Source organism: Clytia hemisphaerica, unplaced genomic scaffold (assembly GCF_902728285.1).
Source record: "Clytia hemisphaerica strain Z4C2 unplaced genomic scaffold, Clytia hemisphaerica genome assembly, whole genome shotgun sequence".
NCBI classification, from domain to species: domain Eukaryota; kingdom Metazoa; phylum Cnidaria; class Hydrozoa; order Leptothecata; family Clytiidae; genus Clytia; species Clytia hemisphaerica.
In genome coordinates this window covers 3,614-24,498 of record NW_027104204.1, presented here as the reverse complement: position 1 = coordinate 24,498, position 20,885 = coordinate 3,614, and the positions used below count along the sequence as shown (strand labels likewise).

At 33.7% G+C, this 20,885-nt stretch overlaps 2 protein-coding genes and 1 long non-coding RNA gene across 3 annotated transcripts; 2 read left to right on the top strand and 1 right to left on the bottom strand.

Moving 5' to 3' along the window:
• Positions 1 to 1,613: 1,613 nt before the first annotated feature.
• LOC136815315 (uncharacterized) lies at positions 1,614 to 6,722 on the top strand. Its single transcript, XM_067071755.1, has 3 exons — positions 1,614 to 2,316; positions 2,820 to 2,954; positions 5,649 to 6,722. The coding sequence occupies exons 1-3, from the start codon at positions 1,905 to 1,907 to the stop codon at positions 6,545 to 6,547; spliced, it is 1,446 nt and encodes a 481-aa protein (XP_066927856.1). The 5' UTR covers positions 1,614 to 1,904; the 3' UTR covers positions 6,548 to 6,722.
• A 6,425-nt stretch (positions 6,723 to 13,147) lies between these two features.
• Positions 13,148 to 17,982, top strand: LOC136815314 (axoneme-associated protein mst101(2)-like). The gene is made up of 9 exons (XM_067071753.1): positions 13,148 to 13,253; positions 14,084 to 14,179; positions 14,432 to 14,473; positions 14,726 to 14,881; positions 15,342 to 15,425; positions 16,330 to 16,377; positions 16,712 to 16,873; positions 17,156 to 17,314; positions 17,510 to 17,982. Exons 1-9 carry the CDS (start codon positions 13,205 to 13,207, stop codon positions 17,827 to 17,829), a joined length of 1,116 nt encoding a protein of 371 aa, XP_066927854.1. The 5' UTR covers positions 13,148 to 13,204; the 3' UTR covers positions 17,830 to 17,982.
• A 1,646-nt stretch (positions 17,983 to 19,628) lies between these two features.
• LOC136815313 (uncharacterized) lies at positions 19,629 to 20,582 on the bottom strand. Its single transcript, XR_010847706.1, has 3 exons — positions 20,430 to 20,582; positions 20,127 to 20,190; positions 19,629 to 19,684 (listed from the first exon to the last, which is right to left on the bottom strand). It is a non-coding gene; the product is annotated as an uncharacterized lncRNA (long non-coding RNA).
• Positions 20,583 to 20,885: the final 303 nt, after the last annotated feature.

Genomic DNA, 20,885 nt, shown 5'->3' with positions numbered 1-20,885 from the left:
AATTTGCGTCTGAAGGAAATATTTCAGCATCAAAATTAGATAAAAATTACATATAACTGACTCTAGGTCCTTGTATATTGAAAATAAGTTATGAAAATGGGGTATAGTAAACTTTCTACATCTAATGCCGTTCAGAAAAAGCAGATAAATCTGTGACTTTAGAGGATGGGTAAAAGATATAGCATTTTAAAGGGGTACCATTATTTTGGGGCTCTAGAATCATCATTGATAAAAACGAAAATTCTAAATGTGAGAAACAGCAAAAAATTTTGGAATTCCATTTCTATCTGCTTGAGTTTAATAGTTTATAACAAAAAATTAACATTATATATAAAATTTTTCGCTGAATCAGCAAAAACGGCAAATTCTGTCATTTTTTTGCAAAATATGGAAGAAAAATACCTTTAAAGCTTAATATTTTCAGTTTCAGTTAAGCTTTTTTCTAAAATTTTCACAGCTTATTCCATACATGAATAAAATTATTTTCAAAAGAGATTGGTTTTCAGGAACTTGATTAAGATGTTGTTAAATCAAAATTGTCATTTTGAAAATTTCTAAATTTTCAGTTTGGACGGCTTTACAATATCAAAAATCTTGAAATGTTTTATAAAAATCATAAATTTTACATCCATCGGGTCGTAAATTTAAGTGGAAAACACAAATACGTTCATAGTTTCTCCCCCTTTTACCACTGGGCTTAATAATTTGATTTTAACTACACCTAAGTTTTGGGGGCTACCAAACCAGCGTTTTGACAACCAGGGGTATACTGTAAAAATTTTATCAAACTACTTTAAACCCAAAACCCTCTAAATCACATTTCCAAATTATGGTCAAAATTTTTTATTCATATCTTAAAGATATCTCGACAAATCGCTAAAATTGCAAACCTCCGTTTTGGGGGCCGTTAGAAAAAAAGCTACATATCTTTAAGCAATTGAAAAATATTGTTGAAAGTGAAAATTTTGAAAAAGAACTTACCGGGAAATAAAGTAGAGATGTTAAAGTTTTTCATGCAGCAAAAATCTTTGTAAAACCTCTTTTCCTCTAGATTTGAGAGAAATTTTAAATTTGATCGACGTTTTGGGGGGCCGCATAGTTTAAGCATAAATGTACAACTTATTATGCCTATATATTATGGCGGATAACTCTAATTTTACCTTTGGAAATATTCCAAGAATAAAACATGAAATTTTATAAAAGGTTGTTGCTGTTTTCACTGCATGCTATCAGTGATCACCAGTTCCTTGATGTAATTTGTTATTTATTTCAAAGAGTTGAATTTTAATTTTCAAAACAAATCGCTTTTATCAAGCGAATTTTACTTAGGCAAATTGTTTAATATGATTGTTTTAGCAATTTTCATTTGGTTATTATTCGGTTTGCACCGATAGCTAGAGTACATACCTTTTGAATAACTGTTTAAAAAACAGTCGTTTATCAGATTAGATTAAAAATAAGTTTGTTTTATTTAAGTTAAAGATGTCTCAAATGAAAGATTGATAAATGGATTATATAATTGAATAAATAGAGCTTCGACTATTCCCTTTGTTCTTTATATAGAAATATTGTAATTTCCTTTAAACTTTTTTGATCATTATTACAATTTCGTTTCAAGTCTGAAATGACAAAAAAATGAATGCAAGCTTAGCTTGTGAAATATGAATTTTAAAGAAAAATTCAAAGCGTTGATTCGTAATTATCGTCAATCTTCAAGTAAGGCGTCACTTTGATTATTCTAAGTCTGCCCGTTCTTCTTGATCACTAGCATAGCGTGTATAGCGTGCAGCTAAAGAGATGTTATCAGATTAACTTTCAATTTTGAGAGCTTGTGTTGTGAATGTCTTAGAAACGAATCATGAAAGTGTTTACAAGAGGATTAGAAAAATTGTTTCATAGGTGACATGGCAGAGACAACCACTTTAGAAAAAAGTGAAGAATACAAAAAATGGACAAAGCTACTCAAGAAAACAACATACATCTCTTATTTACTCAGTTTTCTTAATGGCTTGGAAGCCAATGCTGTCCTAATTGTACTTTTATATTATTTGGAAGAAAGTTTTAAAATGACTCCGGACGAAGTAAGACTGTATTACAGTCTAACTGAAGCGTTTAACGCTTTAGGGCAAATTTTCAGTGGGTTATTGATGGGACGTTATATGGACAGAACAAGGAATTTAAAATTATCCTGTTTATTGATTTTATGTGCTACCATTGTTGGGAATTTATTATATTCATTACCCATCCACGTTTTGTTTATCATTATTGGACGATTTTTATGTGGCTTCAATGAAGCGTTCCAAGTTGCTTTTTGTGGTAAGAAAATTATGGTTCGTCTCAAATGTATGCTGATCAACATGAATTTAAACACCGCTGGAAAGATATTTTCGAGTAGAATAATCTAACAGACAGAAAGTTTTATTCCATTATAGCAACTATCTGGTCTTTATAAATAAAACCTTGAGTAAACTGTTTAAAAATCATTCAAACTAGGGGCCGTCCGGATAGTACGTACGCACTAAGGGGGAGGGGCTCTTCTCAAAGCGTATGCTTGCGTACAGGCGGAGGGGATGGGTCAAAGGAAAATGTACGTACGCAGAGAAAAATTTTTCGTAGCCCTTTTTGGCTTGTTTTTTTTGTCGACTTTTACACTTCTTATACGCATCAAGGAAAAGGAAAAGTTAAACATTGAGTGGACGGCCCCCTGCTGCAGACCAGATAGTACCTTAGACGGAAGTAGACAAGGTATGTCGGTATTACACAAACTCACGGTACAATGAATTCGGACATATTTATTTCGTCCTTTTTATTTTCATCAGGCGAATTCAAAAGATGTTATCATAAAGAAGACGAGTTGATCCAAGTTTTGAGTTGGTATGAACTCTCCAATGCCATTGGCATGGCTGCTGGACCCGGTGCACCAGTCTTTTTCTCGTGGGTCTACCTCAAAATTGGTAGGTTTTAAGGGCTCTGACCATAGTCGAAAAACTTTATTATTTGAACATAAAAGTTATGTTTTAGGTTCTTTAAGACTTTTAACAAAGAATTGCCTTGATGAATTGATTTTTTATCAAATCCCTTAAGAGTAATTAAGAATTTAATTACAAAAAAGACGTTGTAAACTTTAAAAAGACGTTAATAATATTTTACAATTTTACATTACCTAGTACCGTAATTAACCTTTTCGTTTCGAAGTTTCTTCAAACTGTCCGCAAAGAATTGTACTGTTTTGACAATTTTTAGTTCGGTAAAAGATACACCATTTACAGCAAACAAAATTTCAAAATATATTTTCTACGCCGAAACTATGCTGTTCAAAGTTGAAATACTCTTCTTCGCAAAAGTCTTTATTTTCTTCTTTATCAAAGTTTTTCATTTCGATTCTTAAATTTTCAGACACAAGGATAAGGGTAATTGGCCTAACAGAAAATGTATAACATACCACAGTTTTGTGGGCTACATCAAGAGATTTATATTTTGTACGTGGCAAATATTAAGAATTCACTATGGTCAGAGCCACAGATATCTGTAAAGCCCGAAGAGCTAGATTTGCGGCTTCTATCAAAAAGTGAAGCCGAAGTTTGGAAGGATTTCCTACCAAAGTCACGTGACTAAAATATGCAATTTCACCGGTTTGAGAGATGTGAAATAGCGTTTGCCGCCTACTTTTTTTTATCTCGCGCTCCAAAAACAATTAAAATGCTAGATCCTATCCATCGGCACGAAATTTAAAAAGTCAAATTTTTGCTTCACTTTTTTTTGCTGGAGAAAGCTTAAAGTTGCCTATCTAGCCCTTCGGGCTTAGATATCTGTGGTCAGAGCCCTTAATAGTATTGTGGATAGTTGATAAACAGAATCTTTTTTCTGTACTTAATTGTAATTGTAGCTTTAGCTGGATCATATTGTCGCGACGACTGTTTGAAAGCTATACAGTACTCCAACCCCAAAAATAAAATTTTCCGTACTTAGATTAAATTTTTTATTTTTGAACTGCAACTATGCTTTCTTGACCACGACCCTTTTCATCCCCGTTGCCTTCAAGCTCATTCATATTCGGGTCAATAGAATGATAATCTATATTATAATACGCTTAAATCGGAACTCTCCCATTCTCGCATGAGGCTTTTTCGCTAGCGATTTTTAAATACACGGCAATTTTTTCGCGCCTTTTTGATTGTATATTCAATTCTATTCGCCAAGTGCACTTCCATTCAAGAGAGCACATCTCTCCTTGATGGAGAAACACAACTGACTGTGCAATAGCACTATCAGCATAATTTATAGTTTAAAAAAAAAAAGTTTATGTCGGTTATGAAATAATTTTGATTCACATGGGAATACGTCGAAGATAAAATTTGAGTTTTCAAAAAGACATCATATTTATGATTAACCTTGAGATTAATAAAGTTCCGATGACATTTCCCTTCTATTTGATACTCTGATAAAAACATTTCAATTTAATGGACTTGACAATATGAAAAAAGTTGATGACTTATTCCCAATTCAATTATGAAATTTTTTAATCAATGTTTGCTATTTTTTGTTCTATTGAGATAGCAAAATAAAAACGCTTTTACTTACGCATTGAGTTTAATTGTTAAATAATTGTTGACTCTGTTAAGAGGTATTGAAAAAAGACACTCTTTATATTCCACCGTAAAGCACTGTGATCTTTGGAGTGATCGGTGTTGCCAAGTACCTCTAATACTGAATTTGAATTTCTATTTGTTTTTTATCTTCATCCTTGCGTGAGGAAAATAATAGTCTTTCCTCTCCCAAAAACCCCAAAAAAAGCACGTTTAAAGTATGACCGATTTCTCGCGAGAAATTTTTAACTCAATTTTCACCAATATTTTAGTCTAGCAAGCTAGACGACTAATTCAGACATATTTAGAAATAAAGCAAAAAAGTAAATTTTAGTCGTCTAGAAAACTTTGTGCACTAACTCCAAACAAAAAAAAAGTGTCAATATCGCAATTTAAATTTTTTCCCGCTCAAAAAAAATTCTTTAAAATGAAATGTGTGTGGATTTGTGTGTTAAAAATGTTTCATTTGAGTTGATTTTATTTCGAGAGTTTGTTGTTGCTTAATAAATTGTTTTCTCGCTACGCAAGTTTCTGCGTAGCTAGGCCCGGTATCTATAAGGCTGGAACACCGGATTCTTCCAGTCGTTTATACAAACTAAATCCCGTATCATTATTTGTGTTTATTATTAGTATTACATGCATTATAAACGACTCCAGTCTACCAATATTTGCATGAGCATTATTTTTAGCGAGTCAAGAACATTATTGTTTGAAGGTTTTCAACAAAAGAAATTATGACAAATTTATACAATTTAATAAGGAGAAGAAAAATCAAAATTCAACTAAAAATACTTTCACCATATTTTTTAATGTGCATTAATTTTAGTGTCCCCTTAAAAATTTTAAACATCAATTTTTACGAAAAAGGCCTAAATTTAAGAACATTTCTTCTCGCAAAATAAGTACATTTGTATACAAATCCCTACAAGTTTCTGAAAAATAGAAAAGCGAGCGAAGCGAGCGTATTAAAAGGAGTAAGAAGTCGTCTCAGACGACGCCGGGACGGCTAGTTACTTATATTCCATTTCAGACGTTTAAATTTTTGAGGTTCAATTTTTGTAGGTGGATGGATGATCAATAAATACAATGCATTACACGTATTCCTTGTAGTCCTGTTAGTCCTTTTGTTCGTCATATTATGGTTTCAACTCACTGATCTATCAAAAGACCTGGATCGTATGAGAGTGAAATTCAACACTATGTCAAAATCTTCTCATGATGAACAAGCCTTGGAAGAAAGATCTGGAAGAATAAACAGCAGAAAGGACCGTTTAACTACTGGTGAAATTTGCAAAAGTAACAAGCATGCTTCCGTGCCAAAAGGATCACGAAAACTTATGGAATGGAAAGAGCTTTTGCAAATCGATATCATTTCATTATGTACAAGTTATACCATTATAAGATATTGTACTAATGCATCAGCCTCCTTAATTGCAATGAACGCAGCCACATTATTCCATTGGCCAGTCAATTGGATTTCATGGCTCACCATAGCTGGAGCTGGCACTCATTTTCTTGTGATAACAATTCTGATAAAATGCCATGTCTTCAAAGGACTCAAAAGTAATTATTTCTTCTACCTATCAGCGTTAAATCTAACTTTGGTTATGCTTGCTATCATACCATTACCAAGGATTGACAATTTTAAGAGTTACACTTTCCAATTACTTTATTTGGCGTTCCTGATGCTTGCTAAAGGATGGACCTATTTCAATGCCCAGTCAGCAGGGAAGATTTTATTGTTTAACACTGTGACGCCAGAAAACTCTTGCCTGATTGACAGTATTAGATCGTCTGCCGGTTCTTTGGCTCGGCTGTTTGCTTATTCCACGAGTTTCTTATGCTTTAAATATCCAGGTTATTTTATTTTACCAGCAGGAACTATTTTGTTTATAGGGATTTGTGTTATAGTTTACAGATATAAAGTTTATCTGTACAAGCAGAGAAAGGGTGTGAAGTAAAATGCATTTACAACAGTTTATATGGAATACTAATATCCATTATCTTCATTAAACTTAAACTTATTATTTATGCTATTATATGCACTTTTCATGGATTGACAATGTTAAAACTTAAAACTATGGAAGCCGAAAAGAGTCAGCGTGCAACTTCTTCCGAAAGTTGTCGAGAGTTTTTTAAAGCTGTCGAGATTTCTTTAAAGCTGTCAAGATTTCTTTAGAGCTGTCGAGATTTCTTTGTAGCGTTCCCAGAAATTGTCGCGTTCCTAGAAACTGTCGCGTTCCTAGAAATTGTCGCGTTCCTAAAAACTGTCGCGTCCCCAAAAAGTGTTGCGTTCCCAAAAGGTGTCGCGTTCTCAAAATCTGACGTGTTCCCAACCAGAAGCTCAATCAAATCATAGATTATTTAGGGTGATTCCCAAAGAAACCGCTGGAAATCACTTGCACTGAAGAATAATGTGGGAAGCGCCAGTTCAATCGGACCTAACTGTTAATTGCATGTCCTCTATTAAATCAAAACCTATAATGAACGATGAATTTGACCGACTATATTTATTTCGAAATGGCAGATCAAAAGAGAGCAAAAGCGTGTTGTCATCGGTCATAAATGTGGTTTCAAGCCACTTGAAGGTGATGTTTTTTGCATCTTTTTTCAAAAACTAACATGAGCTCGTGCCACAAGGCTACAAAAGAGTATTCCCTGAGTAACATCTGAAATCACAGTTTTTGCAAATGAGACAATTTTGTGGGAACGCAACAGCTTTTGGGAACGCGACAGTTTTTGGGAAGGCGACAGTTTTTGGGAACGCGACAGTTTTTAGGAACGCGACAGCTTTTGGGAACGCAACAGTTTTTGGGAACGCGACAGTTTTTGGGAACGCGACAGTTTTTAGGAACGCGACAGTTTCTGGGAACGCGACAGTTTCTGGGAACGCAACAGCTTGAAAGAAATCTCGACAGCTTTCAGAAAAGATTGCACGTTGACCCTTCTCGGCTTCCGTATAAAACTTCTAATAAATTAATTTTGCTTTCCAAATATTTGCTCAAAATCCAATAAAAACAGCATTAGCTCTGGTAAAAATGGGTTTTTAGAGCTTAGTTTGAAATTTTTCATGCATTTTTGAAAAGTCTACAACCTTTTGTTCGAGATTGTGGATCTCTGCCAGTTTCTTTGGCTTCAACTGTTTGCTTATTTTACTAATTTCTTATTTTTTAAATATCTAGCTTACTTTGTTTTACCAGCAGGAACAATTTATTTATATAGGGAATTGTGTTATAGTTTACAGATAAAAGTTCTATATGTACAAGCAAAGGATGATATGAAGTAAGATATAACGGTAAGCTTAAAAAAATGTAGATTACCTATGAATAGCTTCCATTTTGTTTTTTATTACGATGAAAGTCATCATATTTGGAAAAAAAGGGAAATTCCCACACAATCTTATAGCCACAAACGATTTGGAAGGGTTTTATTTATAATTTTTATAAATATAAATATTTTCTAGACTTTGCACAAAATATATATTATAATATTTTCAGCAATTGAAGAGCAAAATTTAAATTTTGGAGATGAAATATACCGTTTTTTTTTATTAGAACACCTAAAATTTGGCCGAGCCTGGATGTGCTTATTTTTTTAGAAATTTTCAGCCTAAAATGTTCTTAAATGCGTTCTTAATTTTTCAGACTACTCTAAATCGACAATATCATGCAAAATAAAGACCACTTAAAATTGGTAAAACTTGGACAATATTTGACTCTCGATTTTAGAAAATTCATCACTAAGTTCAGTTATAACTGCTTGAAAAGAGGAAATAATTGTAGTTTCTTGTCAATTTTTTCCAATCTGAGGCTGGGCATATTCTTAAGATGTTCTTAATTTTTCGACGCATTTCAGCCTCAATATTTTATAAACTGGGTTCTAATAAAAAAAACGTGTAGCTCATTGACGTCAAAAATGTAAATATTTTTAAACAAAGTTAGAGCTCTTTCGAGCTCTGCTGTGCAATTTTGTTCACTTTTGGTAGCTCAAAAATTTCAACTTCCAAAAGCGTGCGTGCGAGGTCATACAGTAATCAAATAATTTCAGCCAATCAGAAGAGAGTAAACATGTAAAAAAATTAGAAATGTATACAGATTGTGATGAAGGATTTTGAATGTTTCGAGCACTTCTTTTAAATCTCAAGATCAATGGAAATCAACCAATGGTCGCTAGTGCGTTGCGACTACTTTTATATTTAGAATTCTGGTCGCAGCGCACTGCCCGCTAGGTGAATGGAAACTAGGCTTAAGGATCCAAAAGTTCAAGAATACCAATAGGTCTCAGAATATAGCCTGGAAGTCTATAAACCCTTCCTGAAATGTTCGATTAAATTCAACAAAAAGCCCAAAAGCGACTTTTTCGGCCGAGCTTTAAATTGCTAAAAACGAAGAATTTACCAAAATTCTCAATGTATTTTGACCGAGATTGTACAAACACTCCAGTGGGTTATAATGTTCTTATTGTGTTCTTAATACGCTTACTTTTTCACTCAAAGGCTTAAAGACTCTAAACTATCGTCCTTTGAAAAATTCACATTTACTAGGATAAAAAAACAAAGAACAGGCTGAATTTACCCACCTGATGATGATGCGAATCAGATGAAAATAGGACAAATAGCAAGCAAGTAAAAAAGTGTAGAAAGCGGCTTGAATAGATTACCGTGAGTATCACAGCTCAAATTAAAAAGTTTTATTAATAATTGTTTCCCACCAGTACAGTATGTGATTTTTTTTTTGCTTTTCCAGCTTATGAAAATTGCTTCTGGCAAATTTGAATCTATTTTATCGCTGGAATAAATTTTTCTATGGCTTAAAACAACTTCCTCATAACGTAAATTAAAGAGATGTAAAGAGTTGGACCATTGAAGTTTTTGTCGAAATTTTGACGTAGTTAGCAAAGTATTCATCTGAGGTCATTCATTGTTTCATTTTATGATTTTAACGAGGCGGCAACGAAGCTAGCAGTGTTATCTTCAAAAAATACAAAGGAGATGGATGTCCAGTCGTTTACATATTCATTGATTGATCAAAAATTTTATAAATCTTACCGTCAACTGCTCTAACTTGGGACGATTGGTCGAAACAAGGGACTGTTAATATCTGGCCTGTATTTTCACTTACTGTTAAGTCTCTTTGACAACAAATTTGTTTTGATAACTCCACCAAGTTTATCAATCATACTTTCTGCTATAAACCAGAGGAATGTAAAGAGATGGAAAAACAGCTTCTTGAAAACAATGGAAAAACGGCTCGTCATATACCAGGCCTCTTGCCCTTAAGGGAGTTTATATCGAGTAAATAGGTTTCTTTTGTTGTCGCTATAAAAAATCTGCATAATTAGCGTGTTGTGATAAAATTCTTTTGTTTCAAGCCTGATTATGCGCAAACTTTTAGGGCTTATATTTTGGGTACACGGGCCTCTCCTATACGAAAAGGTACCTATATCTTCTTGCTCAGAATTTCCTAGCGATTCTACTGATATAACCGCATCATGACCGCACCATATGATGGAAAGCTAGAGCTCGAGAAAATTATAACTTCATCTTGATTTTACTCGACTTTTGACAGTTTTACAAGAACCAATTTAATATCATTGCGTTAAGAATTTCTTTTGCTATACATTGGTAAAAATATTGCTCCTTATTCTTAAAAATTGAACTAGTAATCGGCAAAAAAGGAACTAATTTTCATTTTTATCGTCGAATCATGTAGAAACCATCCGATTTGTATGGCAAACCGTCTTTTCTGGACTTTCATTTAATGACCTAATCAACGTTTTACAATAGAATTTGTGATCGTTGAACTTTGAGTAATCAGAAAAGCTAAAAGTGCTTTAACTATCATTTTCACTGAAGTAAATCCTTCATCATCGAACGTTATCACTGTGAAAAAATATTTCAAAAATAATCATTCAATCAAAAGATATCAAACAAAGTTATAAGCTGATTGACGTCTAAAAACGCTGTTTTCTGCTGTTTTTTGCTGTTTTTTGGGGTCAATCACTTATCAACTTTATATCATAACTTTATATTGAATAAATATTTTAATGAAATTTTTTCACAGTGATGACCTCCTAAGATCAAAGAATCTCTCCATTGAAATGAAAGTTATAGCATTTATCTACAAGATCTTCATTTTTTTCTTCTTCATTTTCATCTTCATTTTTAGAATTTTTTTAAACAATTTTTTATTTCAAATGGTTCCACTCACTAATATCTTTCCGATGATACCAAATTTATAAAGATTGAAGAATTCCTTCAATTGTTATAGGTAAATGAAAAAAGAGTGCACACTTATCGTGAATAGACTTTAGTTCAAGGTACTATTACAAATGATATATATAAATTTGAAGATGTATCTGAAATAAAAAATTCTGCCTCAAGATGCAATTTTGGTATCCCTTTAAAATACTTTTGCCCCCTGGCTGGTCGTTAAAATACACTGTTAAAGTCTATTCACGATAAGTGTGCACTCTTTTTTCATTTACCGATAACTTTTGAAGGAATTCTTCAATCTTTATAAATTTGGTATCATTGGAAAGATATTAGTGAGTGGAACAATTTGAAATGAAAAAATTTACAAAAAAATTCTAAAAATGAAGATGAAAATGAAGAAGAAAAAAATGAAGATCTTGTAGAAAAGTGCTATAACTACCATTTTCCGTGAAGTGAATTCTTGATCATCGAACGTCATTATTGTGAAAAAACTTCTCAAAAATAATCATTCAGTCAAAAGATATCAAACAAAGTTATAAGCTGATTGACGTCTAAAAACGCTGTTTTCTGCAGTTTTTTGCTGTTTTTTGGGGTCAATCACTTATTAACTTTGTATCATAACTTTATATTGAATAAATATCTTAATGAAATTTTTTCACAGTGATAATCTTCTAAGATCAAAGAATCTCTCCAGCGAGAATGAAAGTTATAGCAGTATTCTACAAGATCTTCATTTTTTTCTTCTTCATTTTCATCTTCATTTTTGGAATTTTTTTAAAGATTTTTTTATTTTAAATTGTTCCACTCACTAATATCTTTCCATTGATACCAAATTTATAAAGATTAAAGAATTCCTTCAAAAGTTATAGGTAAAAGAAAAAAGAGTGCACACTTATCGTGAATAGACTTTAAATCAAAACAAAAAAGGTAGAGTAGAGCAGTCGGAAAATCTTTTTAAAAGCTTATTTTTCTCGAAATCTTGAAAATAGTGCTTTTTGACCAAATGCTAAATGTAGGCGGGCCTTAAATTTCAAAACAAAGATTGAATAAAGTCTAAGTTAGGCTCTATCCGATCTATCAATCAAAACAAACTTATCAAGAACAAAAACATTGCTTGTGAAAACGAAAGTGACACACCTACAAAATGACATACACAATAACACTATTAATTTACAGATTAACACATATTACATGATTAACAAAGTTGATCATGGATCATTCACTCCGTTGATATTTTCCATGAATGGTGGAATGGGTGTAGAGGCTGAGCACTTCTTTGGAGCGCTAGCTAATCTACTAGCTGATAAGACAGATTCTCACGCGTCTCAAACCAAAAATTGGATCAGAACAAAAATTTCGTTTGCTTTAACGAGATCAGTTGTAACATGTATTCGCGGCACACGAACACTTAAACCAAACCTTAGGTTTGATGAGATTGATTTATTGAATAACAATATTTTGAAATGTTAGCTTTTCATAGATTTTAGTACTTAATTTTTTCACCGTATTTGCCATTGCTTTTGTTTATGCTTTTGAGTTTGGCATGACCCGCTAGGTTGTGCTATTTCGACAGTTTTCGATTCAGTTTTTCAGTTTTGTTTGTGTCGTGATTTCAATTTTTTTTTTATTAAACTTTGAATTTCCTAGCTCTACGTATTTTAAGCAACTTATATATTGTAACGTTTTAATTTAATATTTAATTACTACTGGCCTCTTTAAAAAAAAAAAAAAAAAAAAAAAATTAATTTACAGATTGATCTCCAAAGACTTCACGCACGTCATGTATTTGTTTCAAGGGTGATGAATCTGCAAGGGGACCTATCCTTTGGAGATTCTTTAATGATGTTCATGAAAAAAAGCAACACGACTTTGAATGTTTTTGTTATAGAAGCTTGTTAGATAATGACAATCGCTGCATCCCTTTAGAAAAGCACGCGGCGATGGCAGAGTAGGTTATCTGTTATATGAGATAGGTAATTTACTCAAGCAAAATAGAATAAAAAGAAGGGATCAGAAAATCTGTCTGGTAGGTAGGTCTGTAAACCTACCTGTATTTCAAATTGTCCATTAACCTTTCTGATAATCTATACGAAAACTCCACAGTTAACAGTTTCTTGCAAATCCATCAAAATAGGCATACTGTTAAATTAGCTCCTTTATTGACAAACAATATTTTAATATTCAAACTACATGACTGTGCCCGTGGGTTGAGTAAGACCACCTGGGTCAGGTATATAATACAAATGGAGGGAAATTCCATAGAAGGAGGTGTTCAACAATTCACTATCTTTCCATAAAGGAACTGATCAATTCTCCATCATCAGGGCTAAAAGATTACCTTATAAATAGCAGCTGCTTGAAAACATTAGGACACTATCTTTTTTCTTAAAACCTAGTTGCAGAAATGAAGTCGTTGGTTTTATTTTCCGTGCTACTTTTGGCAACCATCTGTGGTGAGTATATGATGTTTCCCCGGTCCTTTCTGAATATTCAGGCAATAAATGATTAAAGTAATCTTAGATTTGTGAAGCGTGTTCCCTTATATACTGACATGTTTATCATTTTTTTAAGTTATTGTAAATTGACTGTTCAGCCACTTTGCAGCACTGATATTATGCTCTGAAACGCCTCCGTCTCGCAGTTCTGATGAAATACTTTCCGACAGCTGGGGTGAAGGTTTCCATCAAAATCCCGATAGTGTTACGATTCTATTCTTCCAGGCCTAAAAAATCCAGGGGGCTGGGATGGTTTTGGAGTGTATTTAACATTGAATGTCAAATTGGGATGAAGTCAATTATCCAGTTGGGCTAAAATTCGCTGCAGGGTACTTTTCCAACTGGATACAAAATTTTTCCAAAACTTTTCAGTTGTTGGGGGTTGTGTCCAATGAAGTATAAGCCCGAAGAGCTAGAAGTCAATCTCTTTGGTAGGATTTGAAGCCAACAAATCCTACCAAAGTTGCGCGGTCTTGAGCGACCCGCCTGGTTTTTACACAAATGACAGATTGAAACTAAAATTTACCGCTTAATTTTGAAAAATATATAACTCGAAAACAAAGGAATTGCTAGATTCAATCCGTCATCAAAAATACGGCGCATATTTTAAGGCTTCAATTTTTCTTGCCTGAGAAAGGTTAGAGATTGACCTCTAGCCCTTCGGGCTTGAAACTCAATGGTTGTGTCTGTGTCGCAGAGGTGTTGTAAGGAATTGATTATAGGAATAGGTTAAGAAGAATTGTATAGCCTGGAAAATCTATTCTAAGTTCTCTCGTTTTTGTTTTTAGCTGACGCTGGAAGGAGCAAGAAACATGACAAGACACTCAGCAAAACATTATCGGACCTCAAAAGGACTTCTAACCTCTTAGAAGATAAACTTGAAAGTAAGAATAAACCGCGTTCGAGTAAATTACTATATATTGATCCCTTTGGATAAAAGGCACCATAAAATACTCTCTGTAATTTGAAGAAAATTTTTAGTTCTTTGAAAATCATTTTTGAGAGAATAAACAGTATTGCTGCTGGGTTTTCTCTTTAAAGCTGTTGAATTAGTTTTTTAGGGATTTTTATATTCTTAATTTAGTCTGGGTCTCTAAGATTTTGTTCCACTGTATAGCGATCATTAATTTTTTTAGCATTTAAAAGACAAAGCGGAGAAAAAAGAAAAGGTGGAAAAGGTTAGTGTTTTGATTATCCATATTAATTATTTGCTAGCTCCATGTTTTGAATAAGAATCAGAAGGAAAGCTTTTTGGAAACTTCCGGTACGATACTCAACCTCTGATACTCAAGGTAAATTATGACGTGTCAGACGTGGAGTGCTTTTGTAGAAGTCTTTTATTAATTACTTGGCAAACATTGATAAAAATATACGAAAATATTTACTTGACCAAATGTTTCAATCTCAGTCCACTTTTTCTAATTTGACAGTAAAAGTATGCAGAACAAAAGGAAAACTTTGCAAAGATGTTACAACAGAAGAAGCATGTCAGGAGAAATTAGACATTGCCAAATCAAACACAACCAAAAAGGAACGCAGAAGGGCTCGTATGGCTTACAAAAAGTGTGAAGCTTGTGAACAATGTGGTAAGTCTGTTGCAAGAATATTCTCAAAAAATATGGAAAATTATATTCATCTCTTTTATTTTACATCCTAGCCCAGGGGATGGAATACTTAGGCAAAATGGTTGTCGGATATGTGCAAGTCCCTCAAAGGGATAAAAAACCCATTAAAAAGCAATTGAGTCTCTGTAAGGATTTCAAATTTATGAAATTCATAAATCAACTCTAACGAAGCGTCATAAATTCTTGAAATTTGGACTTGAATCGGAAGTTCTTGTCTTGGGAAATAGTGTCTCTAAGTTTGGCAAAAACGTCAAAACGGACAAGATTTTCAAAATTCAGTCTGTCTAAGGGCCGTTTTTTGGACTTTAAATCGGACATACCCTTCATCTTACAAAGCTAGTACCCGCAGGCATTCCATTGGTAAAAAATAGCTCTCAACATTTTTCGTTTGATTAATTCTCAAAATTCTTTGCAAAACTAGTGATGCCAACTTTACCACCAACAACCCCTCAAGCCACTGATCCAGATGTTCCAGAACCCACTGTACCTTCAGAAGTTGAGGAAGGTGAAAGTAGACTTTTTTTACATATTTTTGTCTCAAATATATGCTTTGAAGGAAATTTTGCACTTGGTCAGGCCTTCATCTTGGCCATAAATGGGCTTTTCCAGAAAAAAAACCGTATACCCCCTGTTGAGGAGGTCCATTTCCGGTCCAAGGGGGTAAGATTTGATATATGGCGGAATTCCATGGGGAGATACTAAAATCTGTCAAAAAAATAACTGGAATTCCATGGGGGTAGCCTTTTAAATCCTAGTAAAATTCAGAATTCCAGAGGGGCTGAAACCTGAAATTGCCTGGAATTCCAGGGGGTTACAGCGTTTCCAGCCACAAAATGATGGACCTCCTCAACAGGGGGTATACGTTTTTTTTCTGGAAAAGCCCAATTGATAAATACATTGTCCTTTGTTTGTTATTTTGTTAAGCGCATATTTAGTATAATCCATTTCGTTTTAAAATCTGGTCAGATCTGCTCTAGTGGTTAACCTGGTGACAAAAAAAATAAAAATGGTCTCATTTCAAGCCGGGATAGGATAATGAATGAGCTTAAGATACTTGAAAAAATTTTCTTCTGGGTCAGATTATTCTCAAAAAGAAAGTATAGACGAAAAACAAAACTTTTTTCATTCTTGACGTTTCGATACTTCTTGTATCATGATCACAAGCAAATAGTTAGCTTACAAGCAAAATCGTTTTGAATAATTATATGTATGTGTATGTATGTGTATTTTATGACCCATAATTGCTAGATGTGATTTTGAAATTTTGATTTATCAACAGATTTATATGTCTTTACTTTACTTGAGCTTAGATACCTCGAAATCAGACCCCGTGGAATTTAAAACTTCACCGAGTCAATGAGACAAGATAAGTCTTTTAATAACCCTTTCTTATCCAAAATACTTTCTAGATTTTAATATGGACATGGTTTTCCAATTCAGAAGACAAAATGAGGAAGGTAAGAAAACTAATGTCTTTTAATCAGGTCACATGATACTTTTAAATTTCTGTGGGAAATTTTATGGTGATTTTTCAATTTCTGAAAGCTCGCATATATAATAGCCAAATTTGGAACCTCTATCTGACAAGATTGGGTCAAGCATATGGAGATCAATTGGGGAAGAGATGAATATCTTGTATCCCCACCAGAGATTTGATCCGTATAAAAATATCTAGTCTTGTCCATTAAAAACAAAATATTACCTATACTCTTTTGCAAATAATCATCCCCTATATCCTCTACGGGTAAGAATTCTTTGGAGTACTGAGACAAGGGTGTTTTTATATTTCAGCTAAATTTTGTGCACGTAGCAGAAGCAAGCTTTGCAAAGAAGTTGAGACCGCGGAAGATTGTCAAGGAAAACTTGAACTTTCAACATCGGTAAACGCAACAAAGAAAGAAAAGAAAAGAGCACGAAAAGCTTTCGAACGATGCGCTGTTTGTGGCGAATGCAGTAAGTTAAAGATTAAGTAATTTAGTAATCATATATCATTCAACGGTTTCTTTAGTTCAAATTATAAATTTGAGTTCAATATATTGATCTGTTGATTGGTTCAATTTAGCCGCTATTAAATCAAAAACCTTTCATTTCAACCAAACTCTTAAAAGATCTTATTCCTAAGCTACAAACTTTCATTTAAGGCTATGCTGCTGATGCTTTTTTTTCTTAAGCCGTTTACTTCTGACAATGGTTATCAGTATAAAATCTTTCACGTGACTTTTTTTCACTTTACAGAGAAAGCCTGTCGTACGAGAGGCAGACTATGCACAAAAGTGACAAGTGAAGAAGTTTGCGAAAAGTTGAATGAAATTGCTCAAAACGACAAAGTGCCTGAAAAGAGACGAAAAAGGGCTTTTGCTGCTTATGAAAGTTGTGAAGTTTGTGGACAATGCAGTAAGTTTATAACCTTGTATCAAGATGGTTATTGATCGCATCTAACAGAGATAGGGTATCTAATCAGCATGATTCTGGTTGATGTAAATTTTGAATTTTTTAAGCTAATATAATGGGAATAATATGATTTTCAAGTTCAAGAAAAGAGTAAGAGTGTAAGATCATTATGAATTCTCAAAAAATATTCACTTTTAGCTGTCAAACCGACCAAGCCTCCAACAGCCCAACCATCTGCCTCACCCTCTGCCAAACCCGAAGGAACTAAAAAACCCGAAAGCACTGCAGAGCCAGAAGGAACTGAGGCACCCGAAGGAACAGAAGCACCCGAAGGAACTGAAGAACCAGAAGTAACTGAGGAACCAGAAGGAACTGAGGAGCCAGAAGGCACTGAGGAGCCAGAAGGCACTGAGGAGCCAGAAGGCACTGAGGAACCAGAAGGCACTGAGGAGCCAGAAGGCACTGAGGAACCGGAAGGGACCGAAGAGCCAGAAGGTTCTGGAGAAGAAGAGGAGTAAAAACGTGATTGAACTTGACATGTTTTTAATTTTTTTAAACATTTGATACGATGAAAATGGACGACAATTTTAAATAACACACTTTGTAGACATTAAAGAAGCACGATATTTTGCACTGTTTCCTTTCTTTTGAAATAATTTTGATAATTTTGATATTTTTTTAACCCGTGTTTTATTTCCCAAATAAACCTGCTGCGCTGAAATGTAAGCCCGAAATGCTAGTTATACGTGTTTTCTCAAGATAAGGAAATCAATAGAGAAATGGTATGAGTTGTTTTGCTCAAAAATGATCTTTTAGAACTTGAAACTTTCCAGCTTTACATCTTGAAAGCTTGAATATAGAGATAGTTCTATGTAACCTTCCTTAATACAACACGAAACGAGTACACAACTGGTACAACTGTGTCTTCTTGCTAAAATAAGTTTAAAATTGATCTATAAGAGTAATTTGAGCTCTTAGTGTCCAAATTTCTGCAAAGAAAATTATCAAATTGTAGAAATTTGGACGCTGAGAGTTTCAAAACATTCCACTTTCGTTTTTCCACCTCATTCACGAAGCGTTTTAAAAAACGAGGCATTGTGGGAACTTTTTTTAACTGAATATATTTTTGATGTCTTACTACAATGAAAACGGAATAGGAAACCACACGTGTATTCCAATCGGAATAATAACTAATACTTGCTTAGGGCTAGCCATTAGCGTTTTTCGGTTCTAGAAACCCGTTCGTGAACATTTTACCGAAAACGTAGAAGAATCGGATTTAGAATGAAAAGTCTTCTGGATGACCTCAGAAATTGTGAAAGGGATTTGAAGGGTCACCAGAGCTGACCAAATAGGGATTTTTATCATGTACTTCTCTGCTACAAGATGATGTTTCAAAGAAAAATTTATATAGTTTTCTGTTGTGTTTTTACATTTATCTCAAAATTAAAAATTAAATTATTATTTACGTAACAAGTGTCTTCAATTCCGAAAAGGTATATAAAAATAAAAGAATATACAATACAACATCTAAATTTAATAAACACATTCACCTCCCTGGACACTTTTTAAAGGCCGGTTATAGTTTGTGTTATAACCATTACAACTGGCGTATTCCAATAAACTTTGCTCGTACTTCACCCTGAAAGTGTTCACATCACGTGCCAAGATCCAAAAGTAAGCCTTATTGACAGTGGTCACAATAGCATAATCATATTTACCGTTGACGACTGGACCTAATTTGACAACCAAATCTATAGAAAAAAAGTGAGCTTTTAATATTAAGTATTTACTGAACTTTTTCTATTTCTTACATACGTTACATAGTGATGTTGTAATCCAATTTGCACTAGAATATAAATCATAATTCTTAGAAAACTAAAATTACTTGGAAATATAAAAGCATCGTCTTTTGTTTAGGGTATTTTCAATGGCTAATTTTCCCAATCTGTAGGGGCTCCTACCGGGCCTTTAACACACCCCAGCTGACACACAACGTTGTTTCAACGTTCATATAACGTTATATGGACGTTGTGAACGTCGTTTAGATAAACGTTGAAACATCCTTGTGTGCCAGCTGGGACGGATTCTATAATAAACAGATCGTTCATACAATGGCATCTAATGACCACAAGAATTATATAATGTTAGAAACAACGTTGCTGGTCTGCTGTAGGTTGACTTAGAAAAATTCTTACAATTTGGCGATGTGGATGGTGGACTTCCTCCTGGGAAATTCACGATTATCTCTCCTGGATATTTTCTTGGATTAGGACGAGTTGCAGTCCCGTCAGCCGTATTTGGTAATCCTGCCTCTTGGACCTCCTCTACGACCAGCGTTTAAAACTCTAATGCTATCACCAACGACTGTGTCTAAAGTTTTTCAATGAAATTAAGAAATTATTTTGAGAAAACCATCATTGAGTAACAACGACCACCATTGTCACACGCCTGTCTTACAGCCCCGGTGAAACTTCATCCCATATTAAAGGATGAATATTTCTATTGAAATTGCAATGACCATAATTCTATTGTTCTAAGTGGGGATGGTTTTTGAGTGCGATGTTTTTCCCTTGAATATATAAACTTTGGATGAAATAAAAATCAATTTTTTCCAGTGGGACTGAAATTGTAGGGTATTTTTCCCACCAGGAACGAAATTTTACCCAAGTTTTCCAGTTTTTAGAAGCTGTGAAACAGGTGTGTATCACTTGGTGTATAAAGAATATTTAATTAATTAATTAATTAACATTGAATAAAATATACAATGGTCACGTGTCTGTCATTACTGAGGTTTAACAAGGAAAATACTTACACGTGGCTGTCGTGCAAAAGGAATTTCTCTGAAATGTTAACCTTGGAATCAACGAGTTGTACATCTAGAAAAAATGACGTAAAGGTCTACCTTTTTGAGCAGGATTTGTAAAAGTAAAGGAATACAGAATACAGAGGGCTGGCAGTTTGAACCAACTACATCAACTCGTATTCTAGCGCATCCTTGTAACTGAAGAGTGAATGTATTGAAACTGAAAAATTCTGTTAAAAACCTTAGCCAAATCAGAAGCCTGTAAATAATTCGATACACGATATCGTCGATAAAAAAAAAAACGACACTAACCTCAAACCATCTGCCCGAATATTTGTCGAGATCCAATTTACGTACAGTTCTTATTCTGCAACTAGAAGCCTGAGTTCTTCCAATACACATGATGAAAAATAAGAATAAGTATTTCATCTTCAGTTGAATTTCTTTATGTTGTTGTTGTGTTGTTGTCTTCTTCTTTCTTGATAATATTTCCAGCTGCCACCTTCTTTTATTTATACTGTATAGGTCACGTGTTCCTTGTTATGTAATGACGATCTTTCTTGTGATGCAACATAATAATAATAATTTCGAACCAATCTTATGGTATTTCCAACCCAACTTTAATTCTCATATTATGTCATTGGAAAAAAAATAGTTCTCTCTCAGCATTGAGTCGATGTACTCCCAGCCACTATCAAGTCTTATCATTTAATTTAAAGATGCCATAAAGCGTCCTTCTTCTAAACAGACAAAATTTTGGGTTTAATT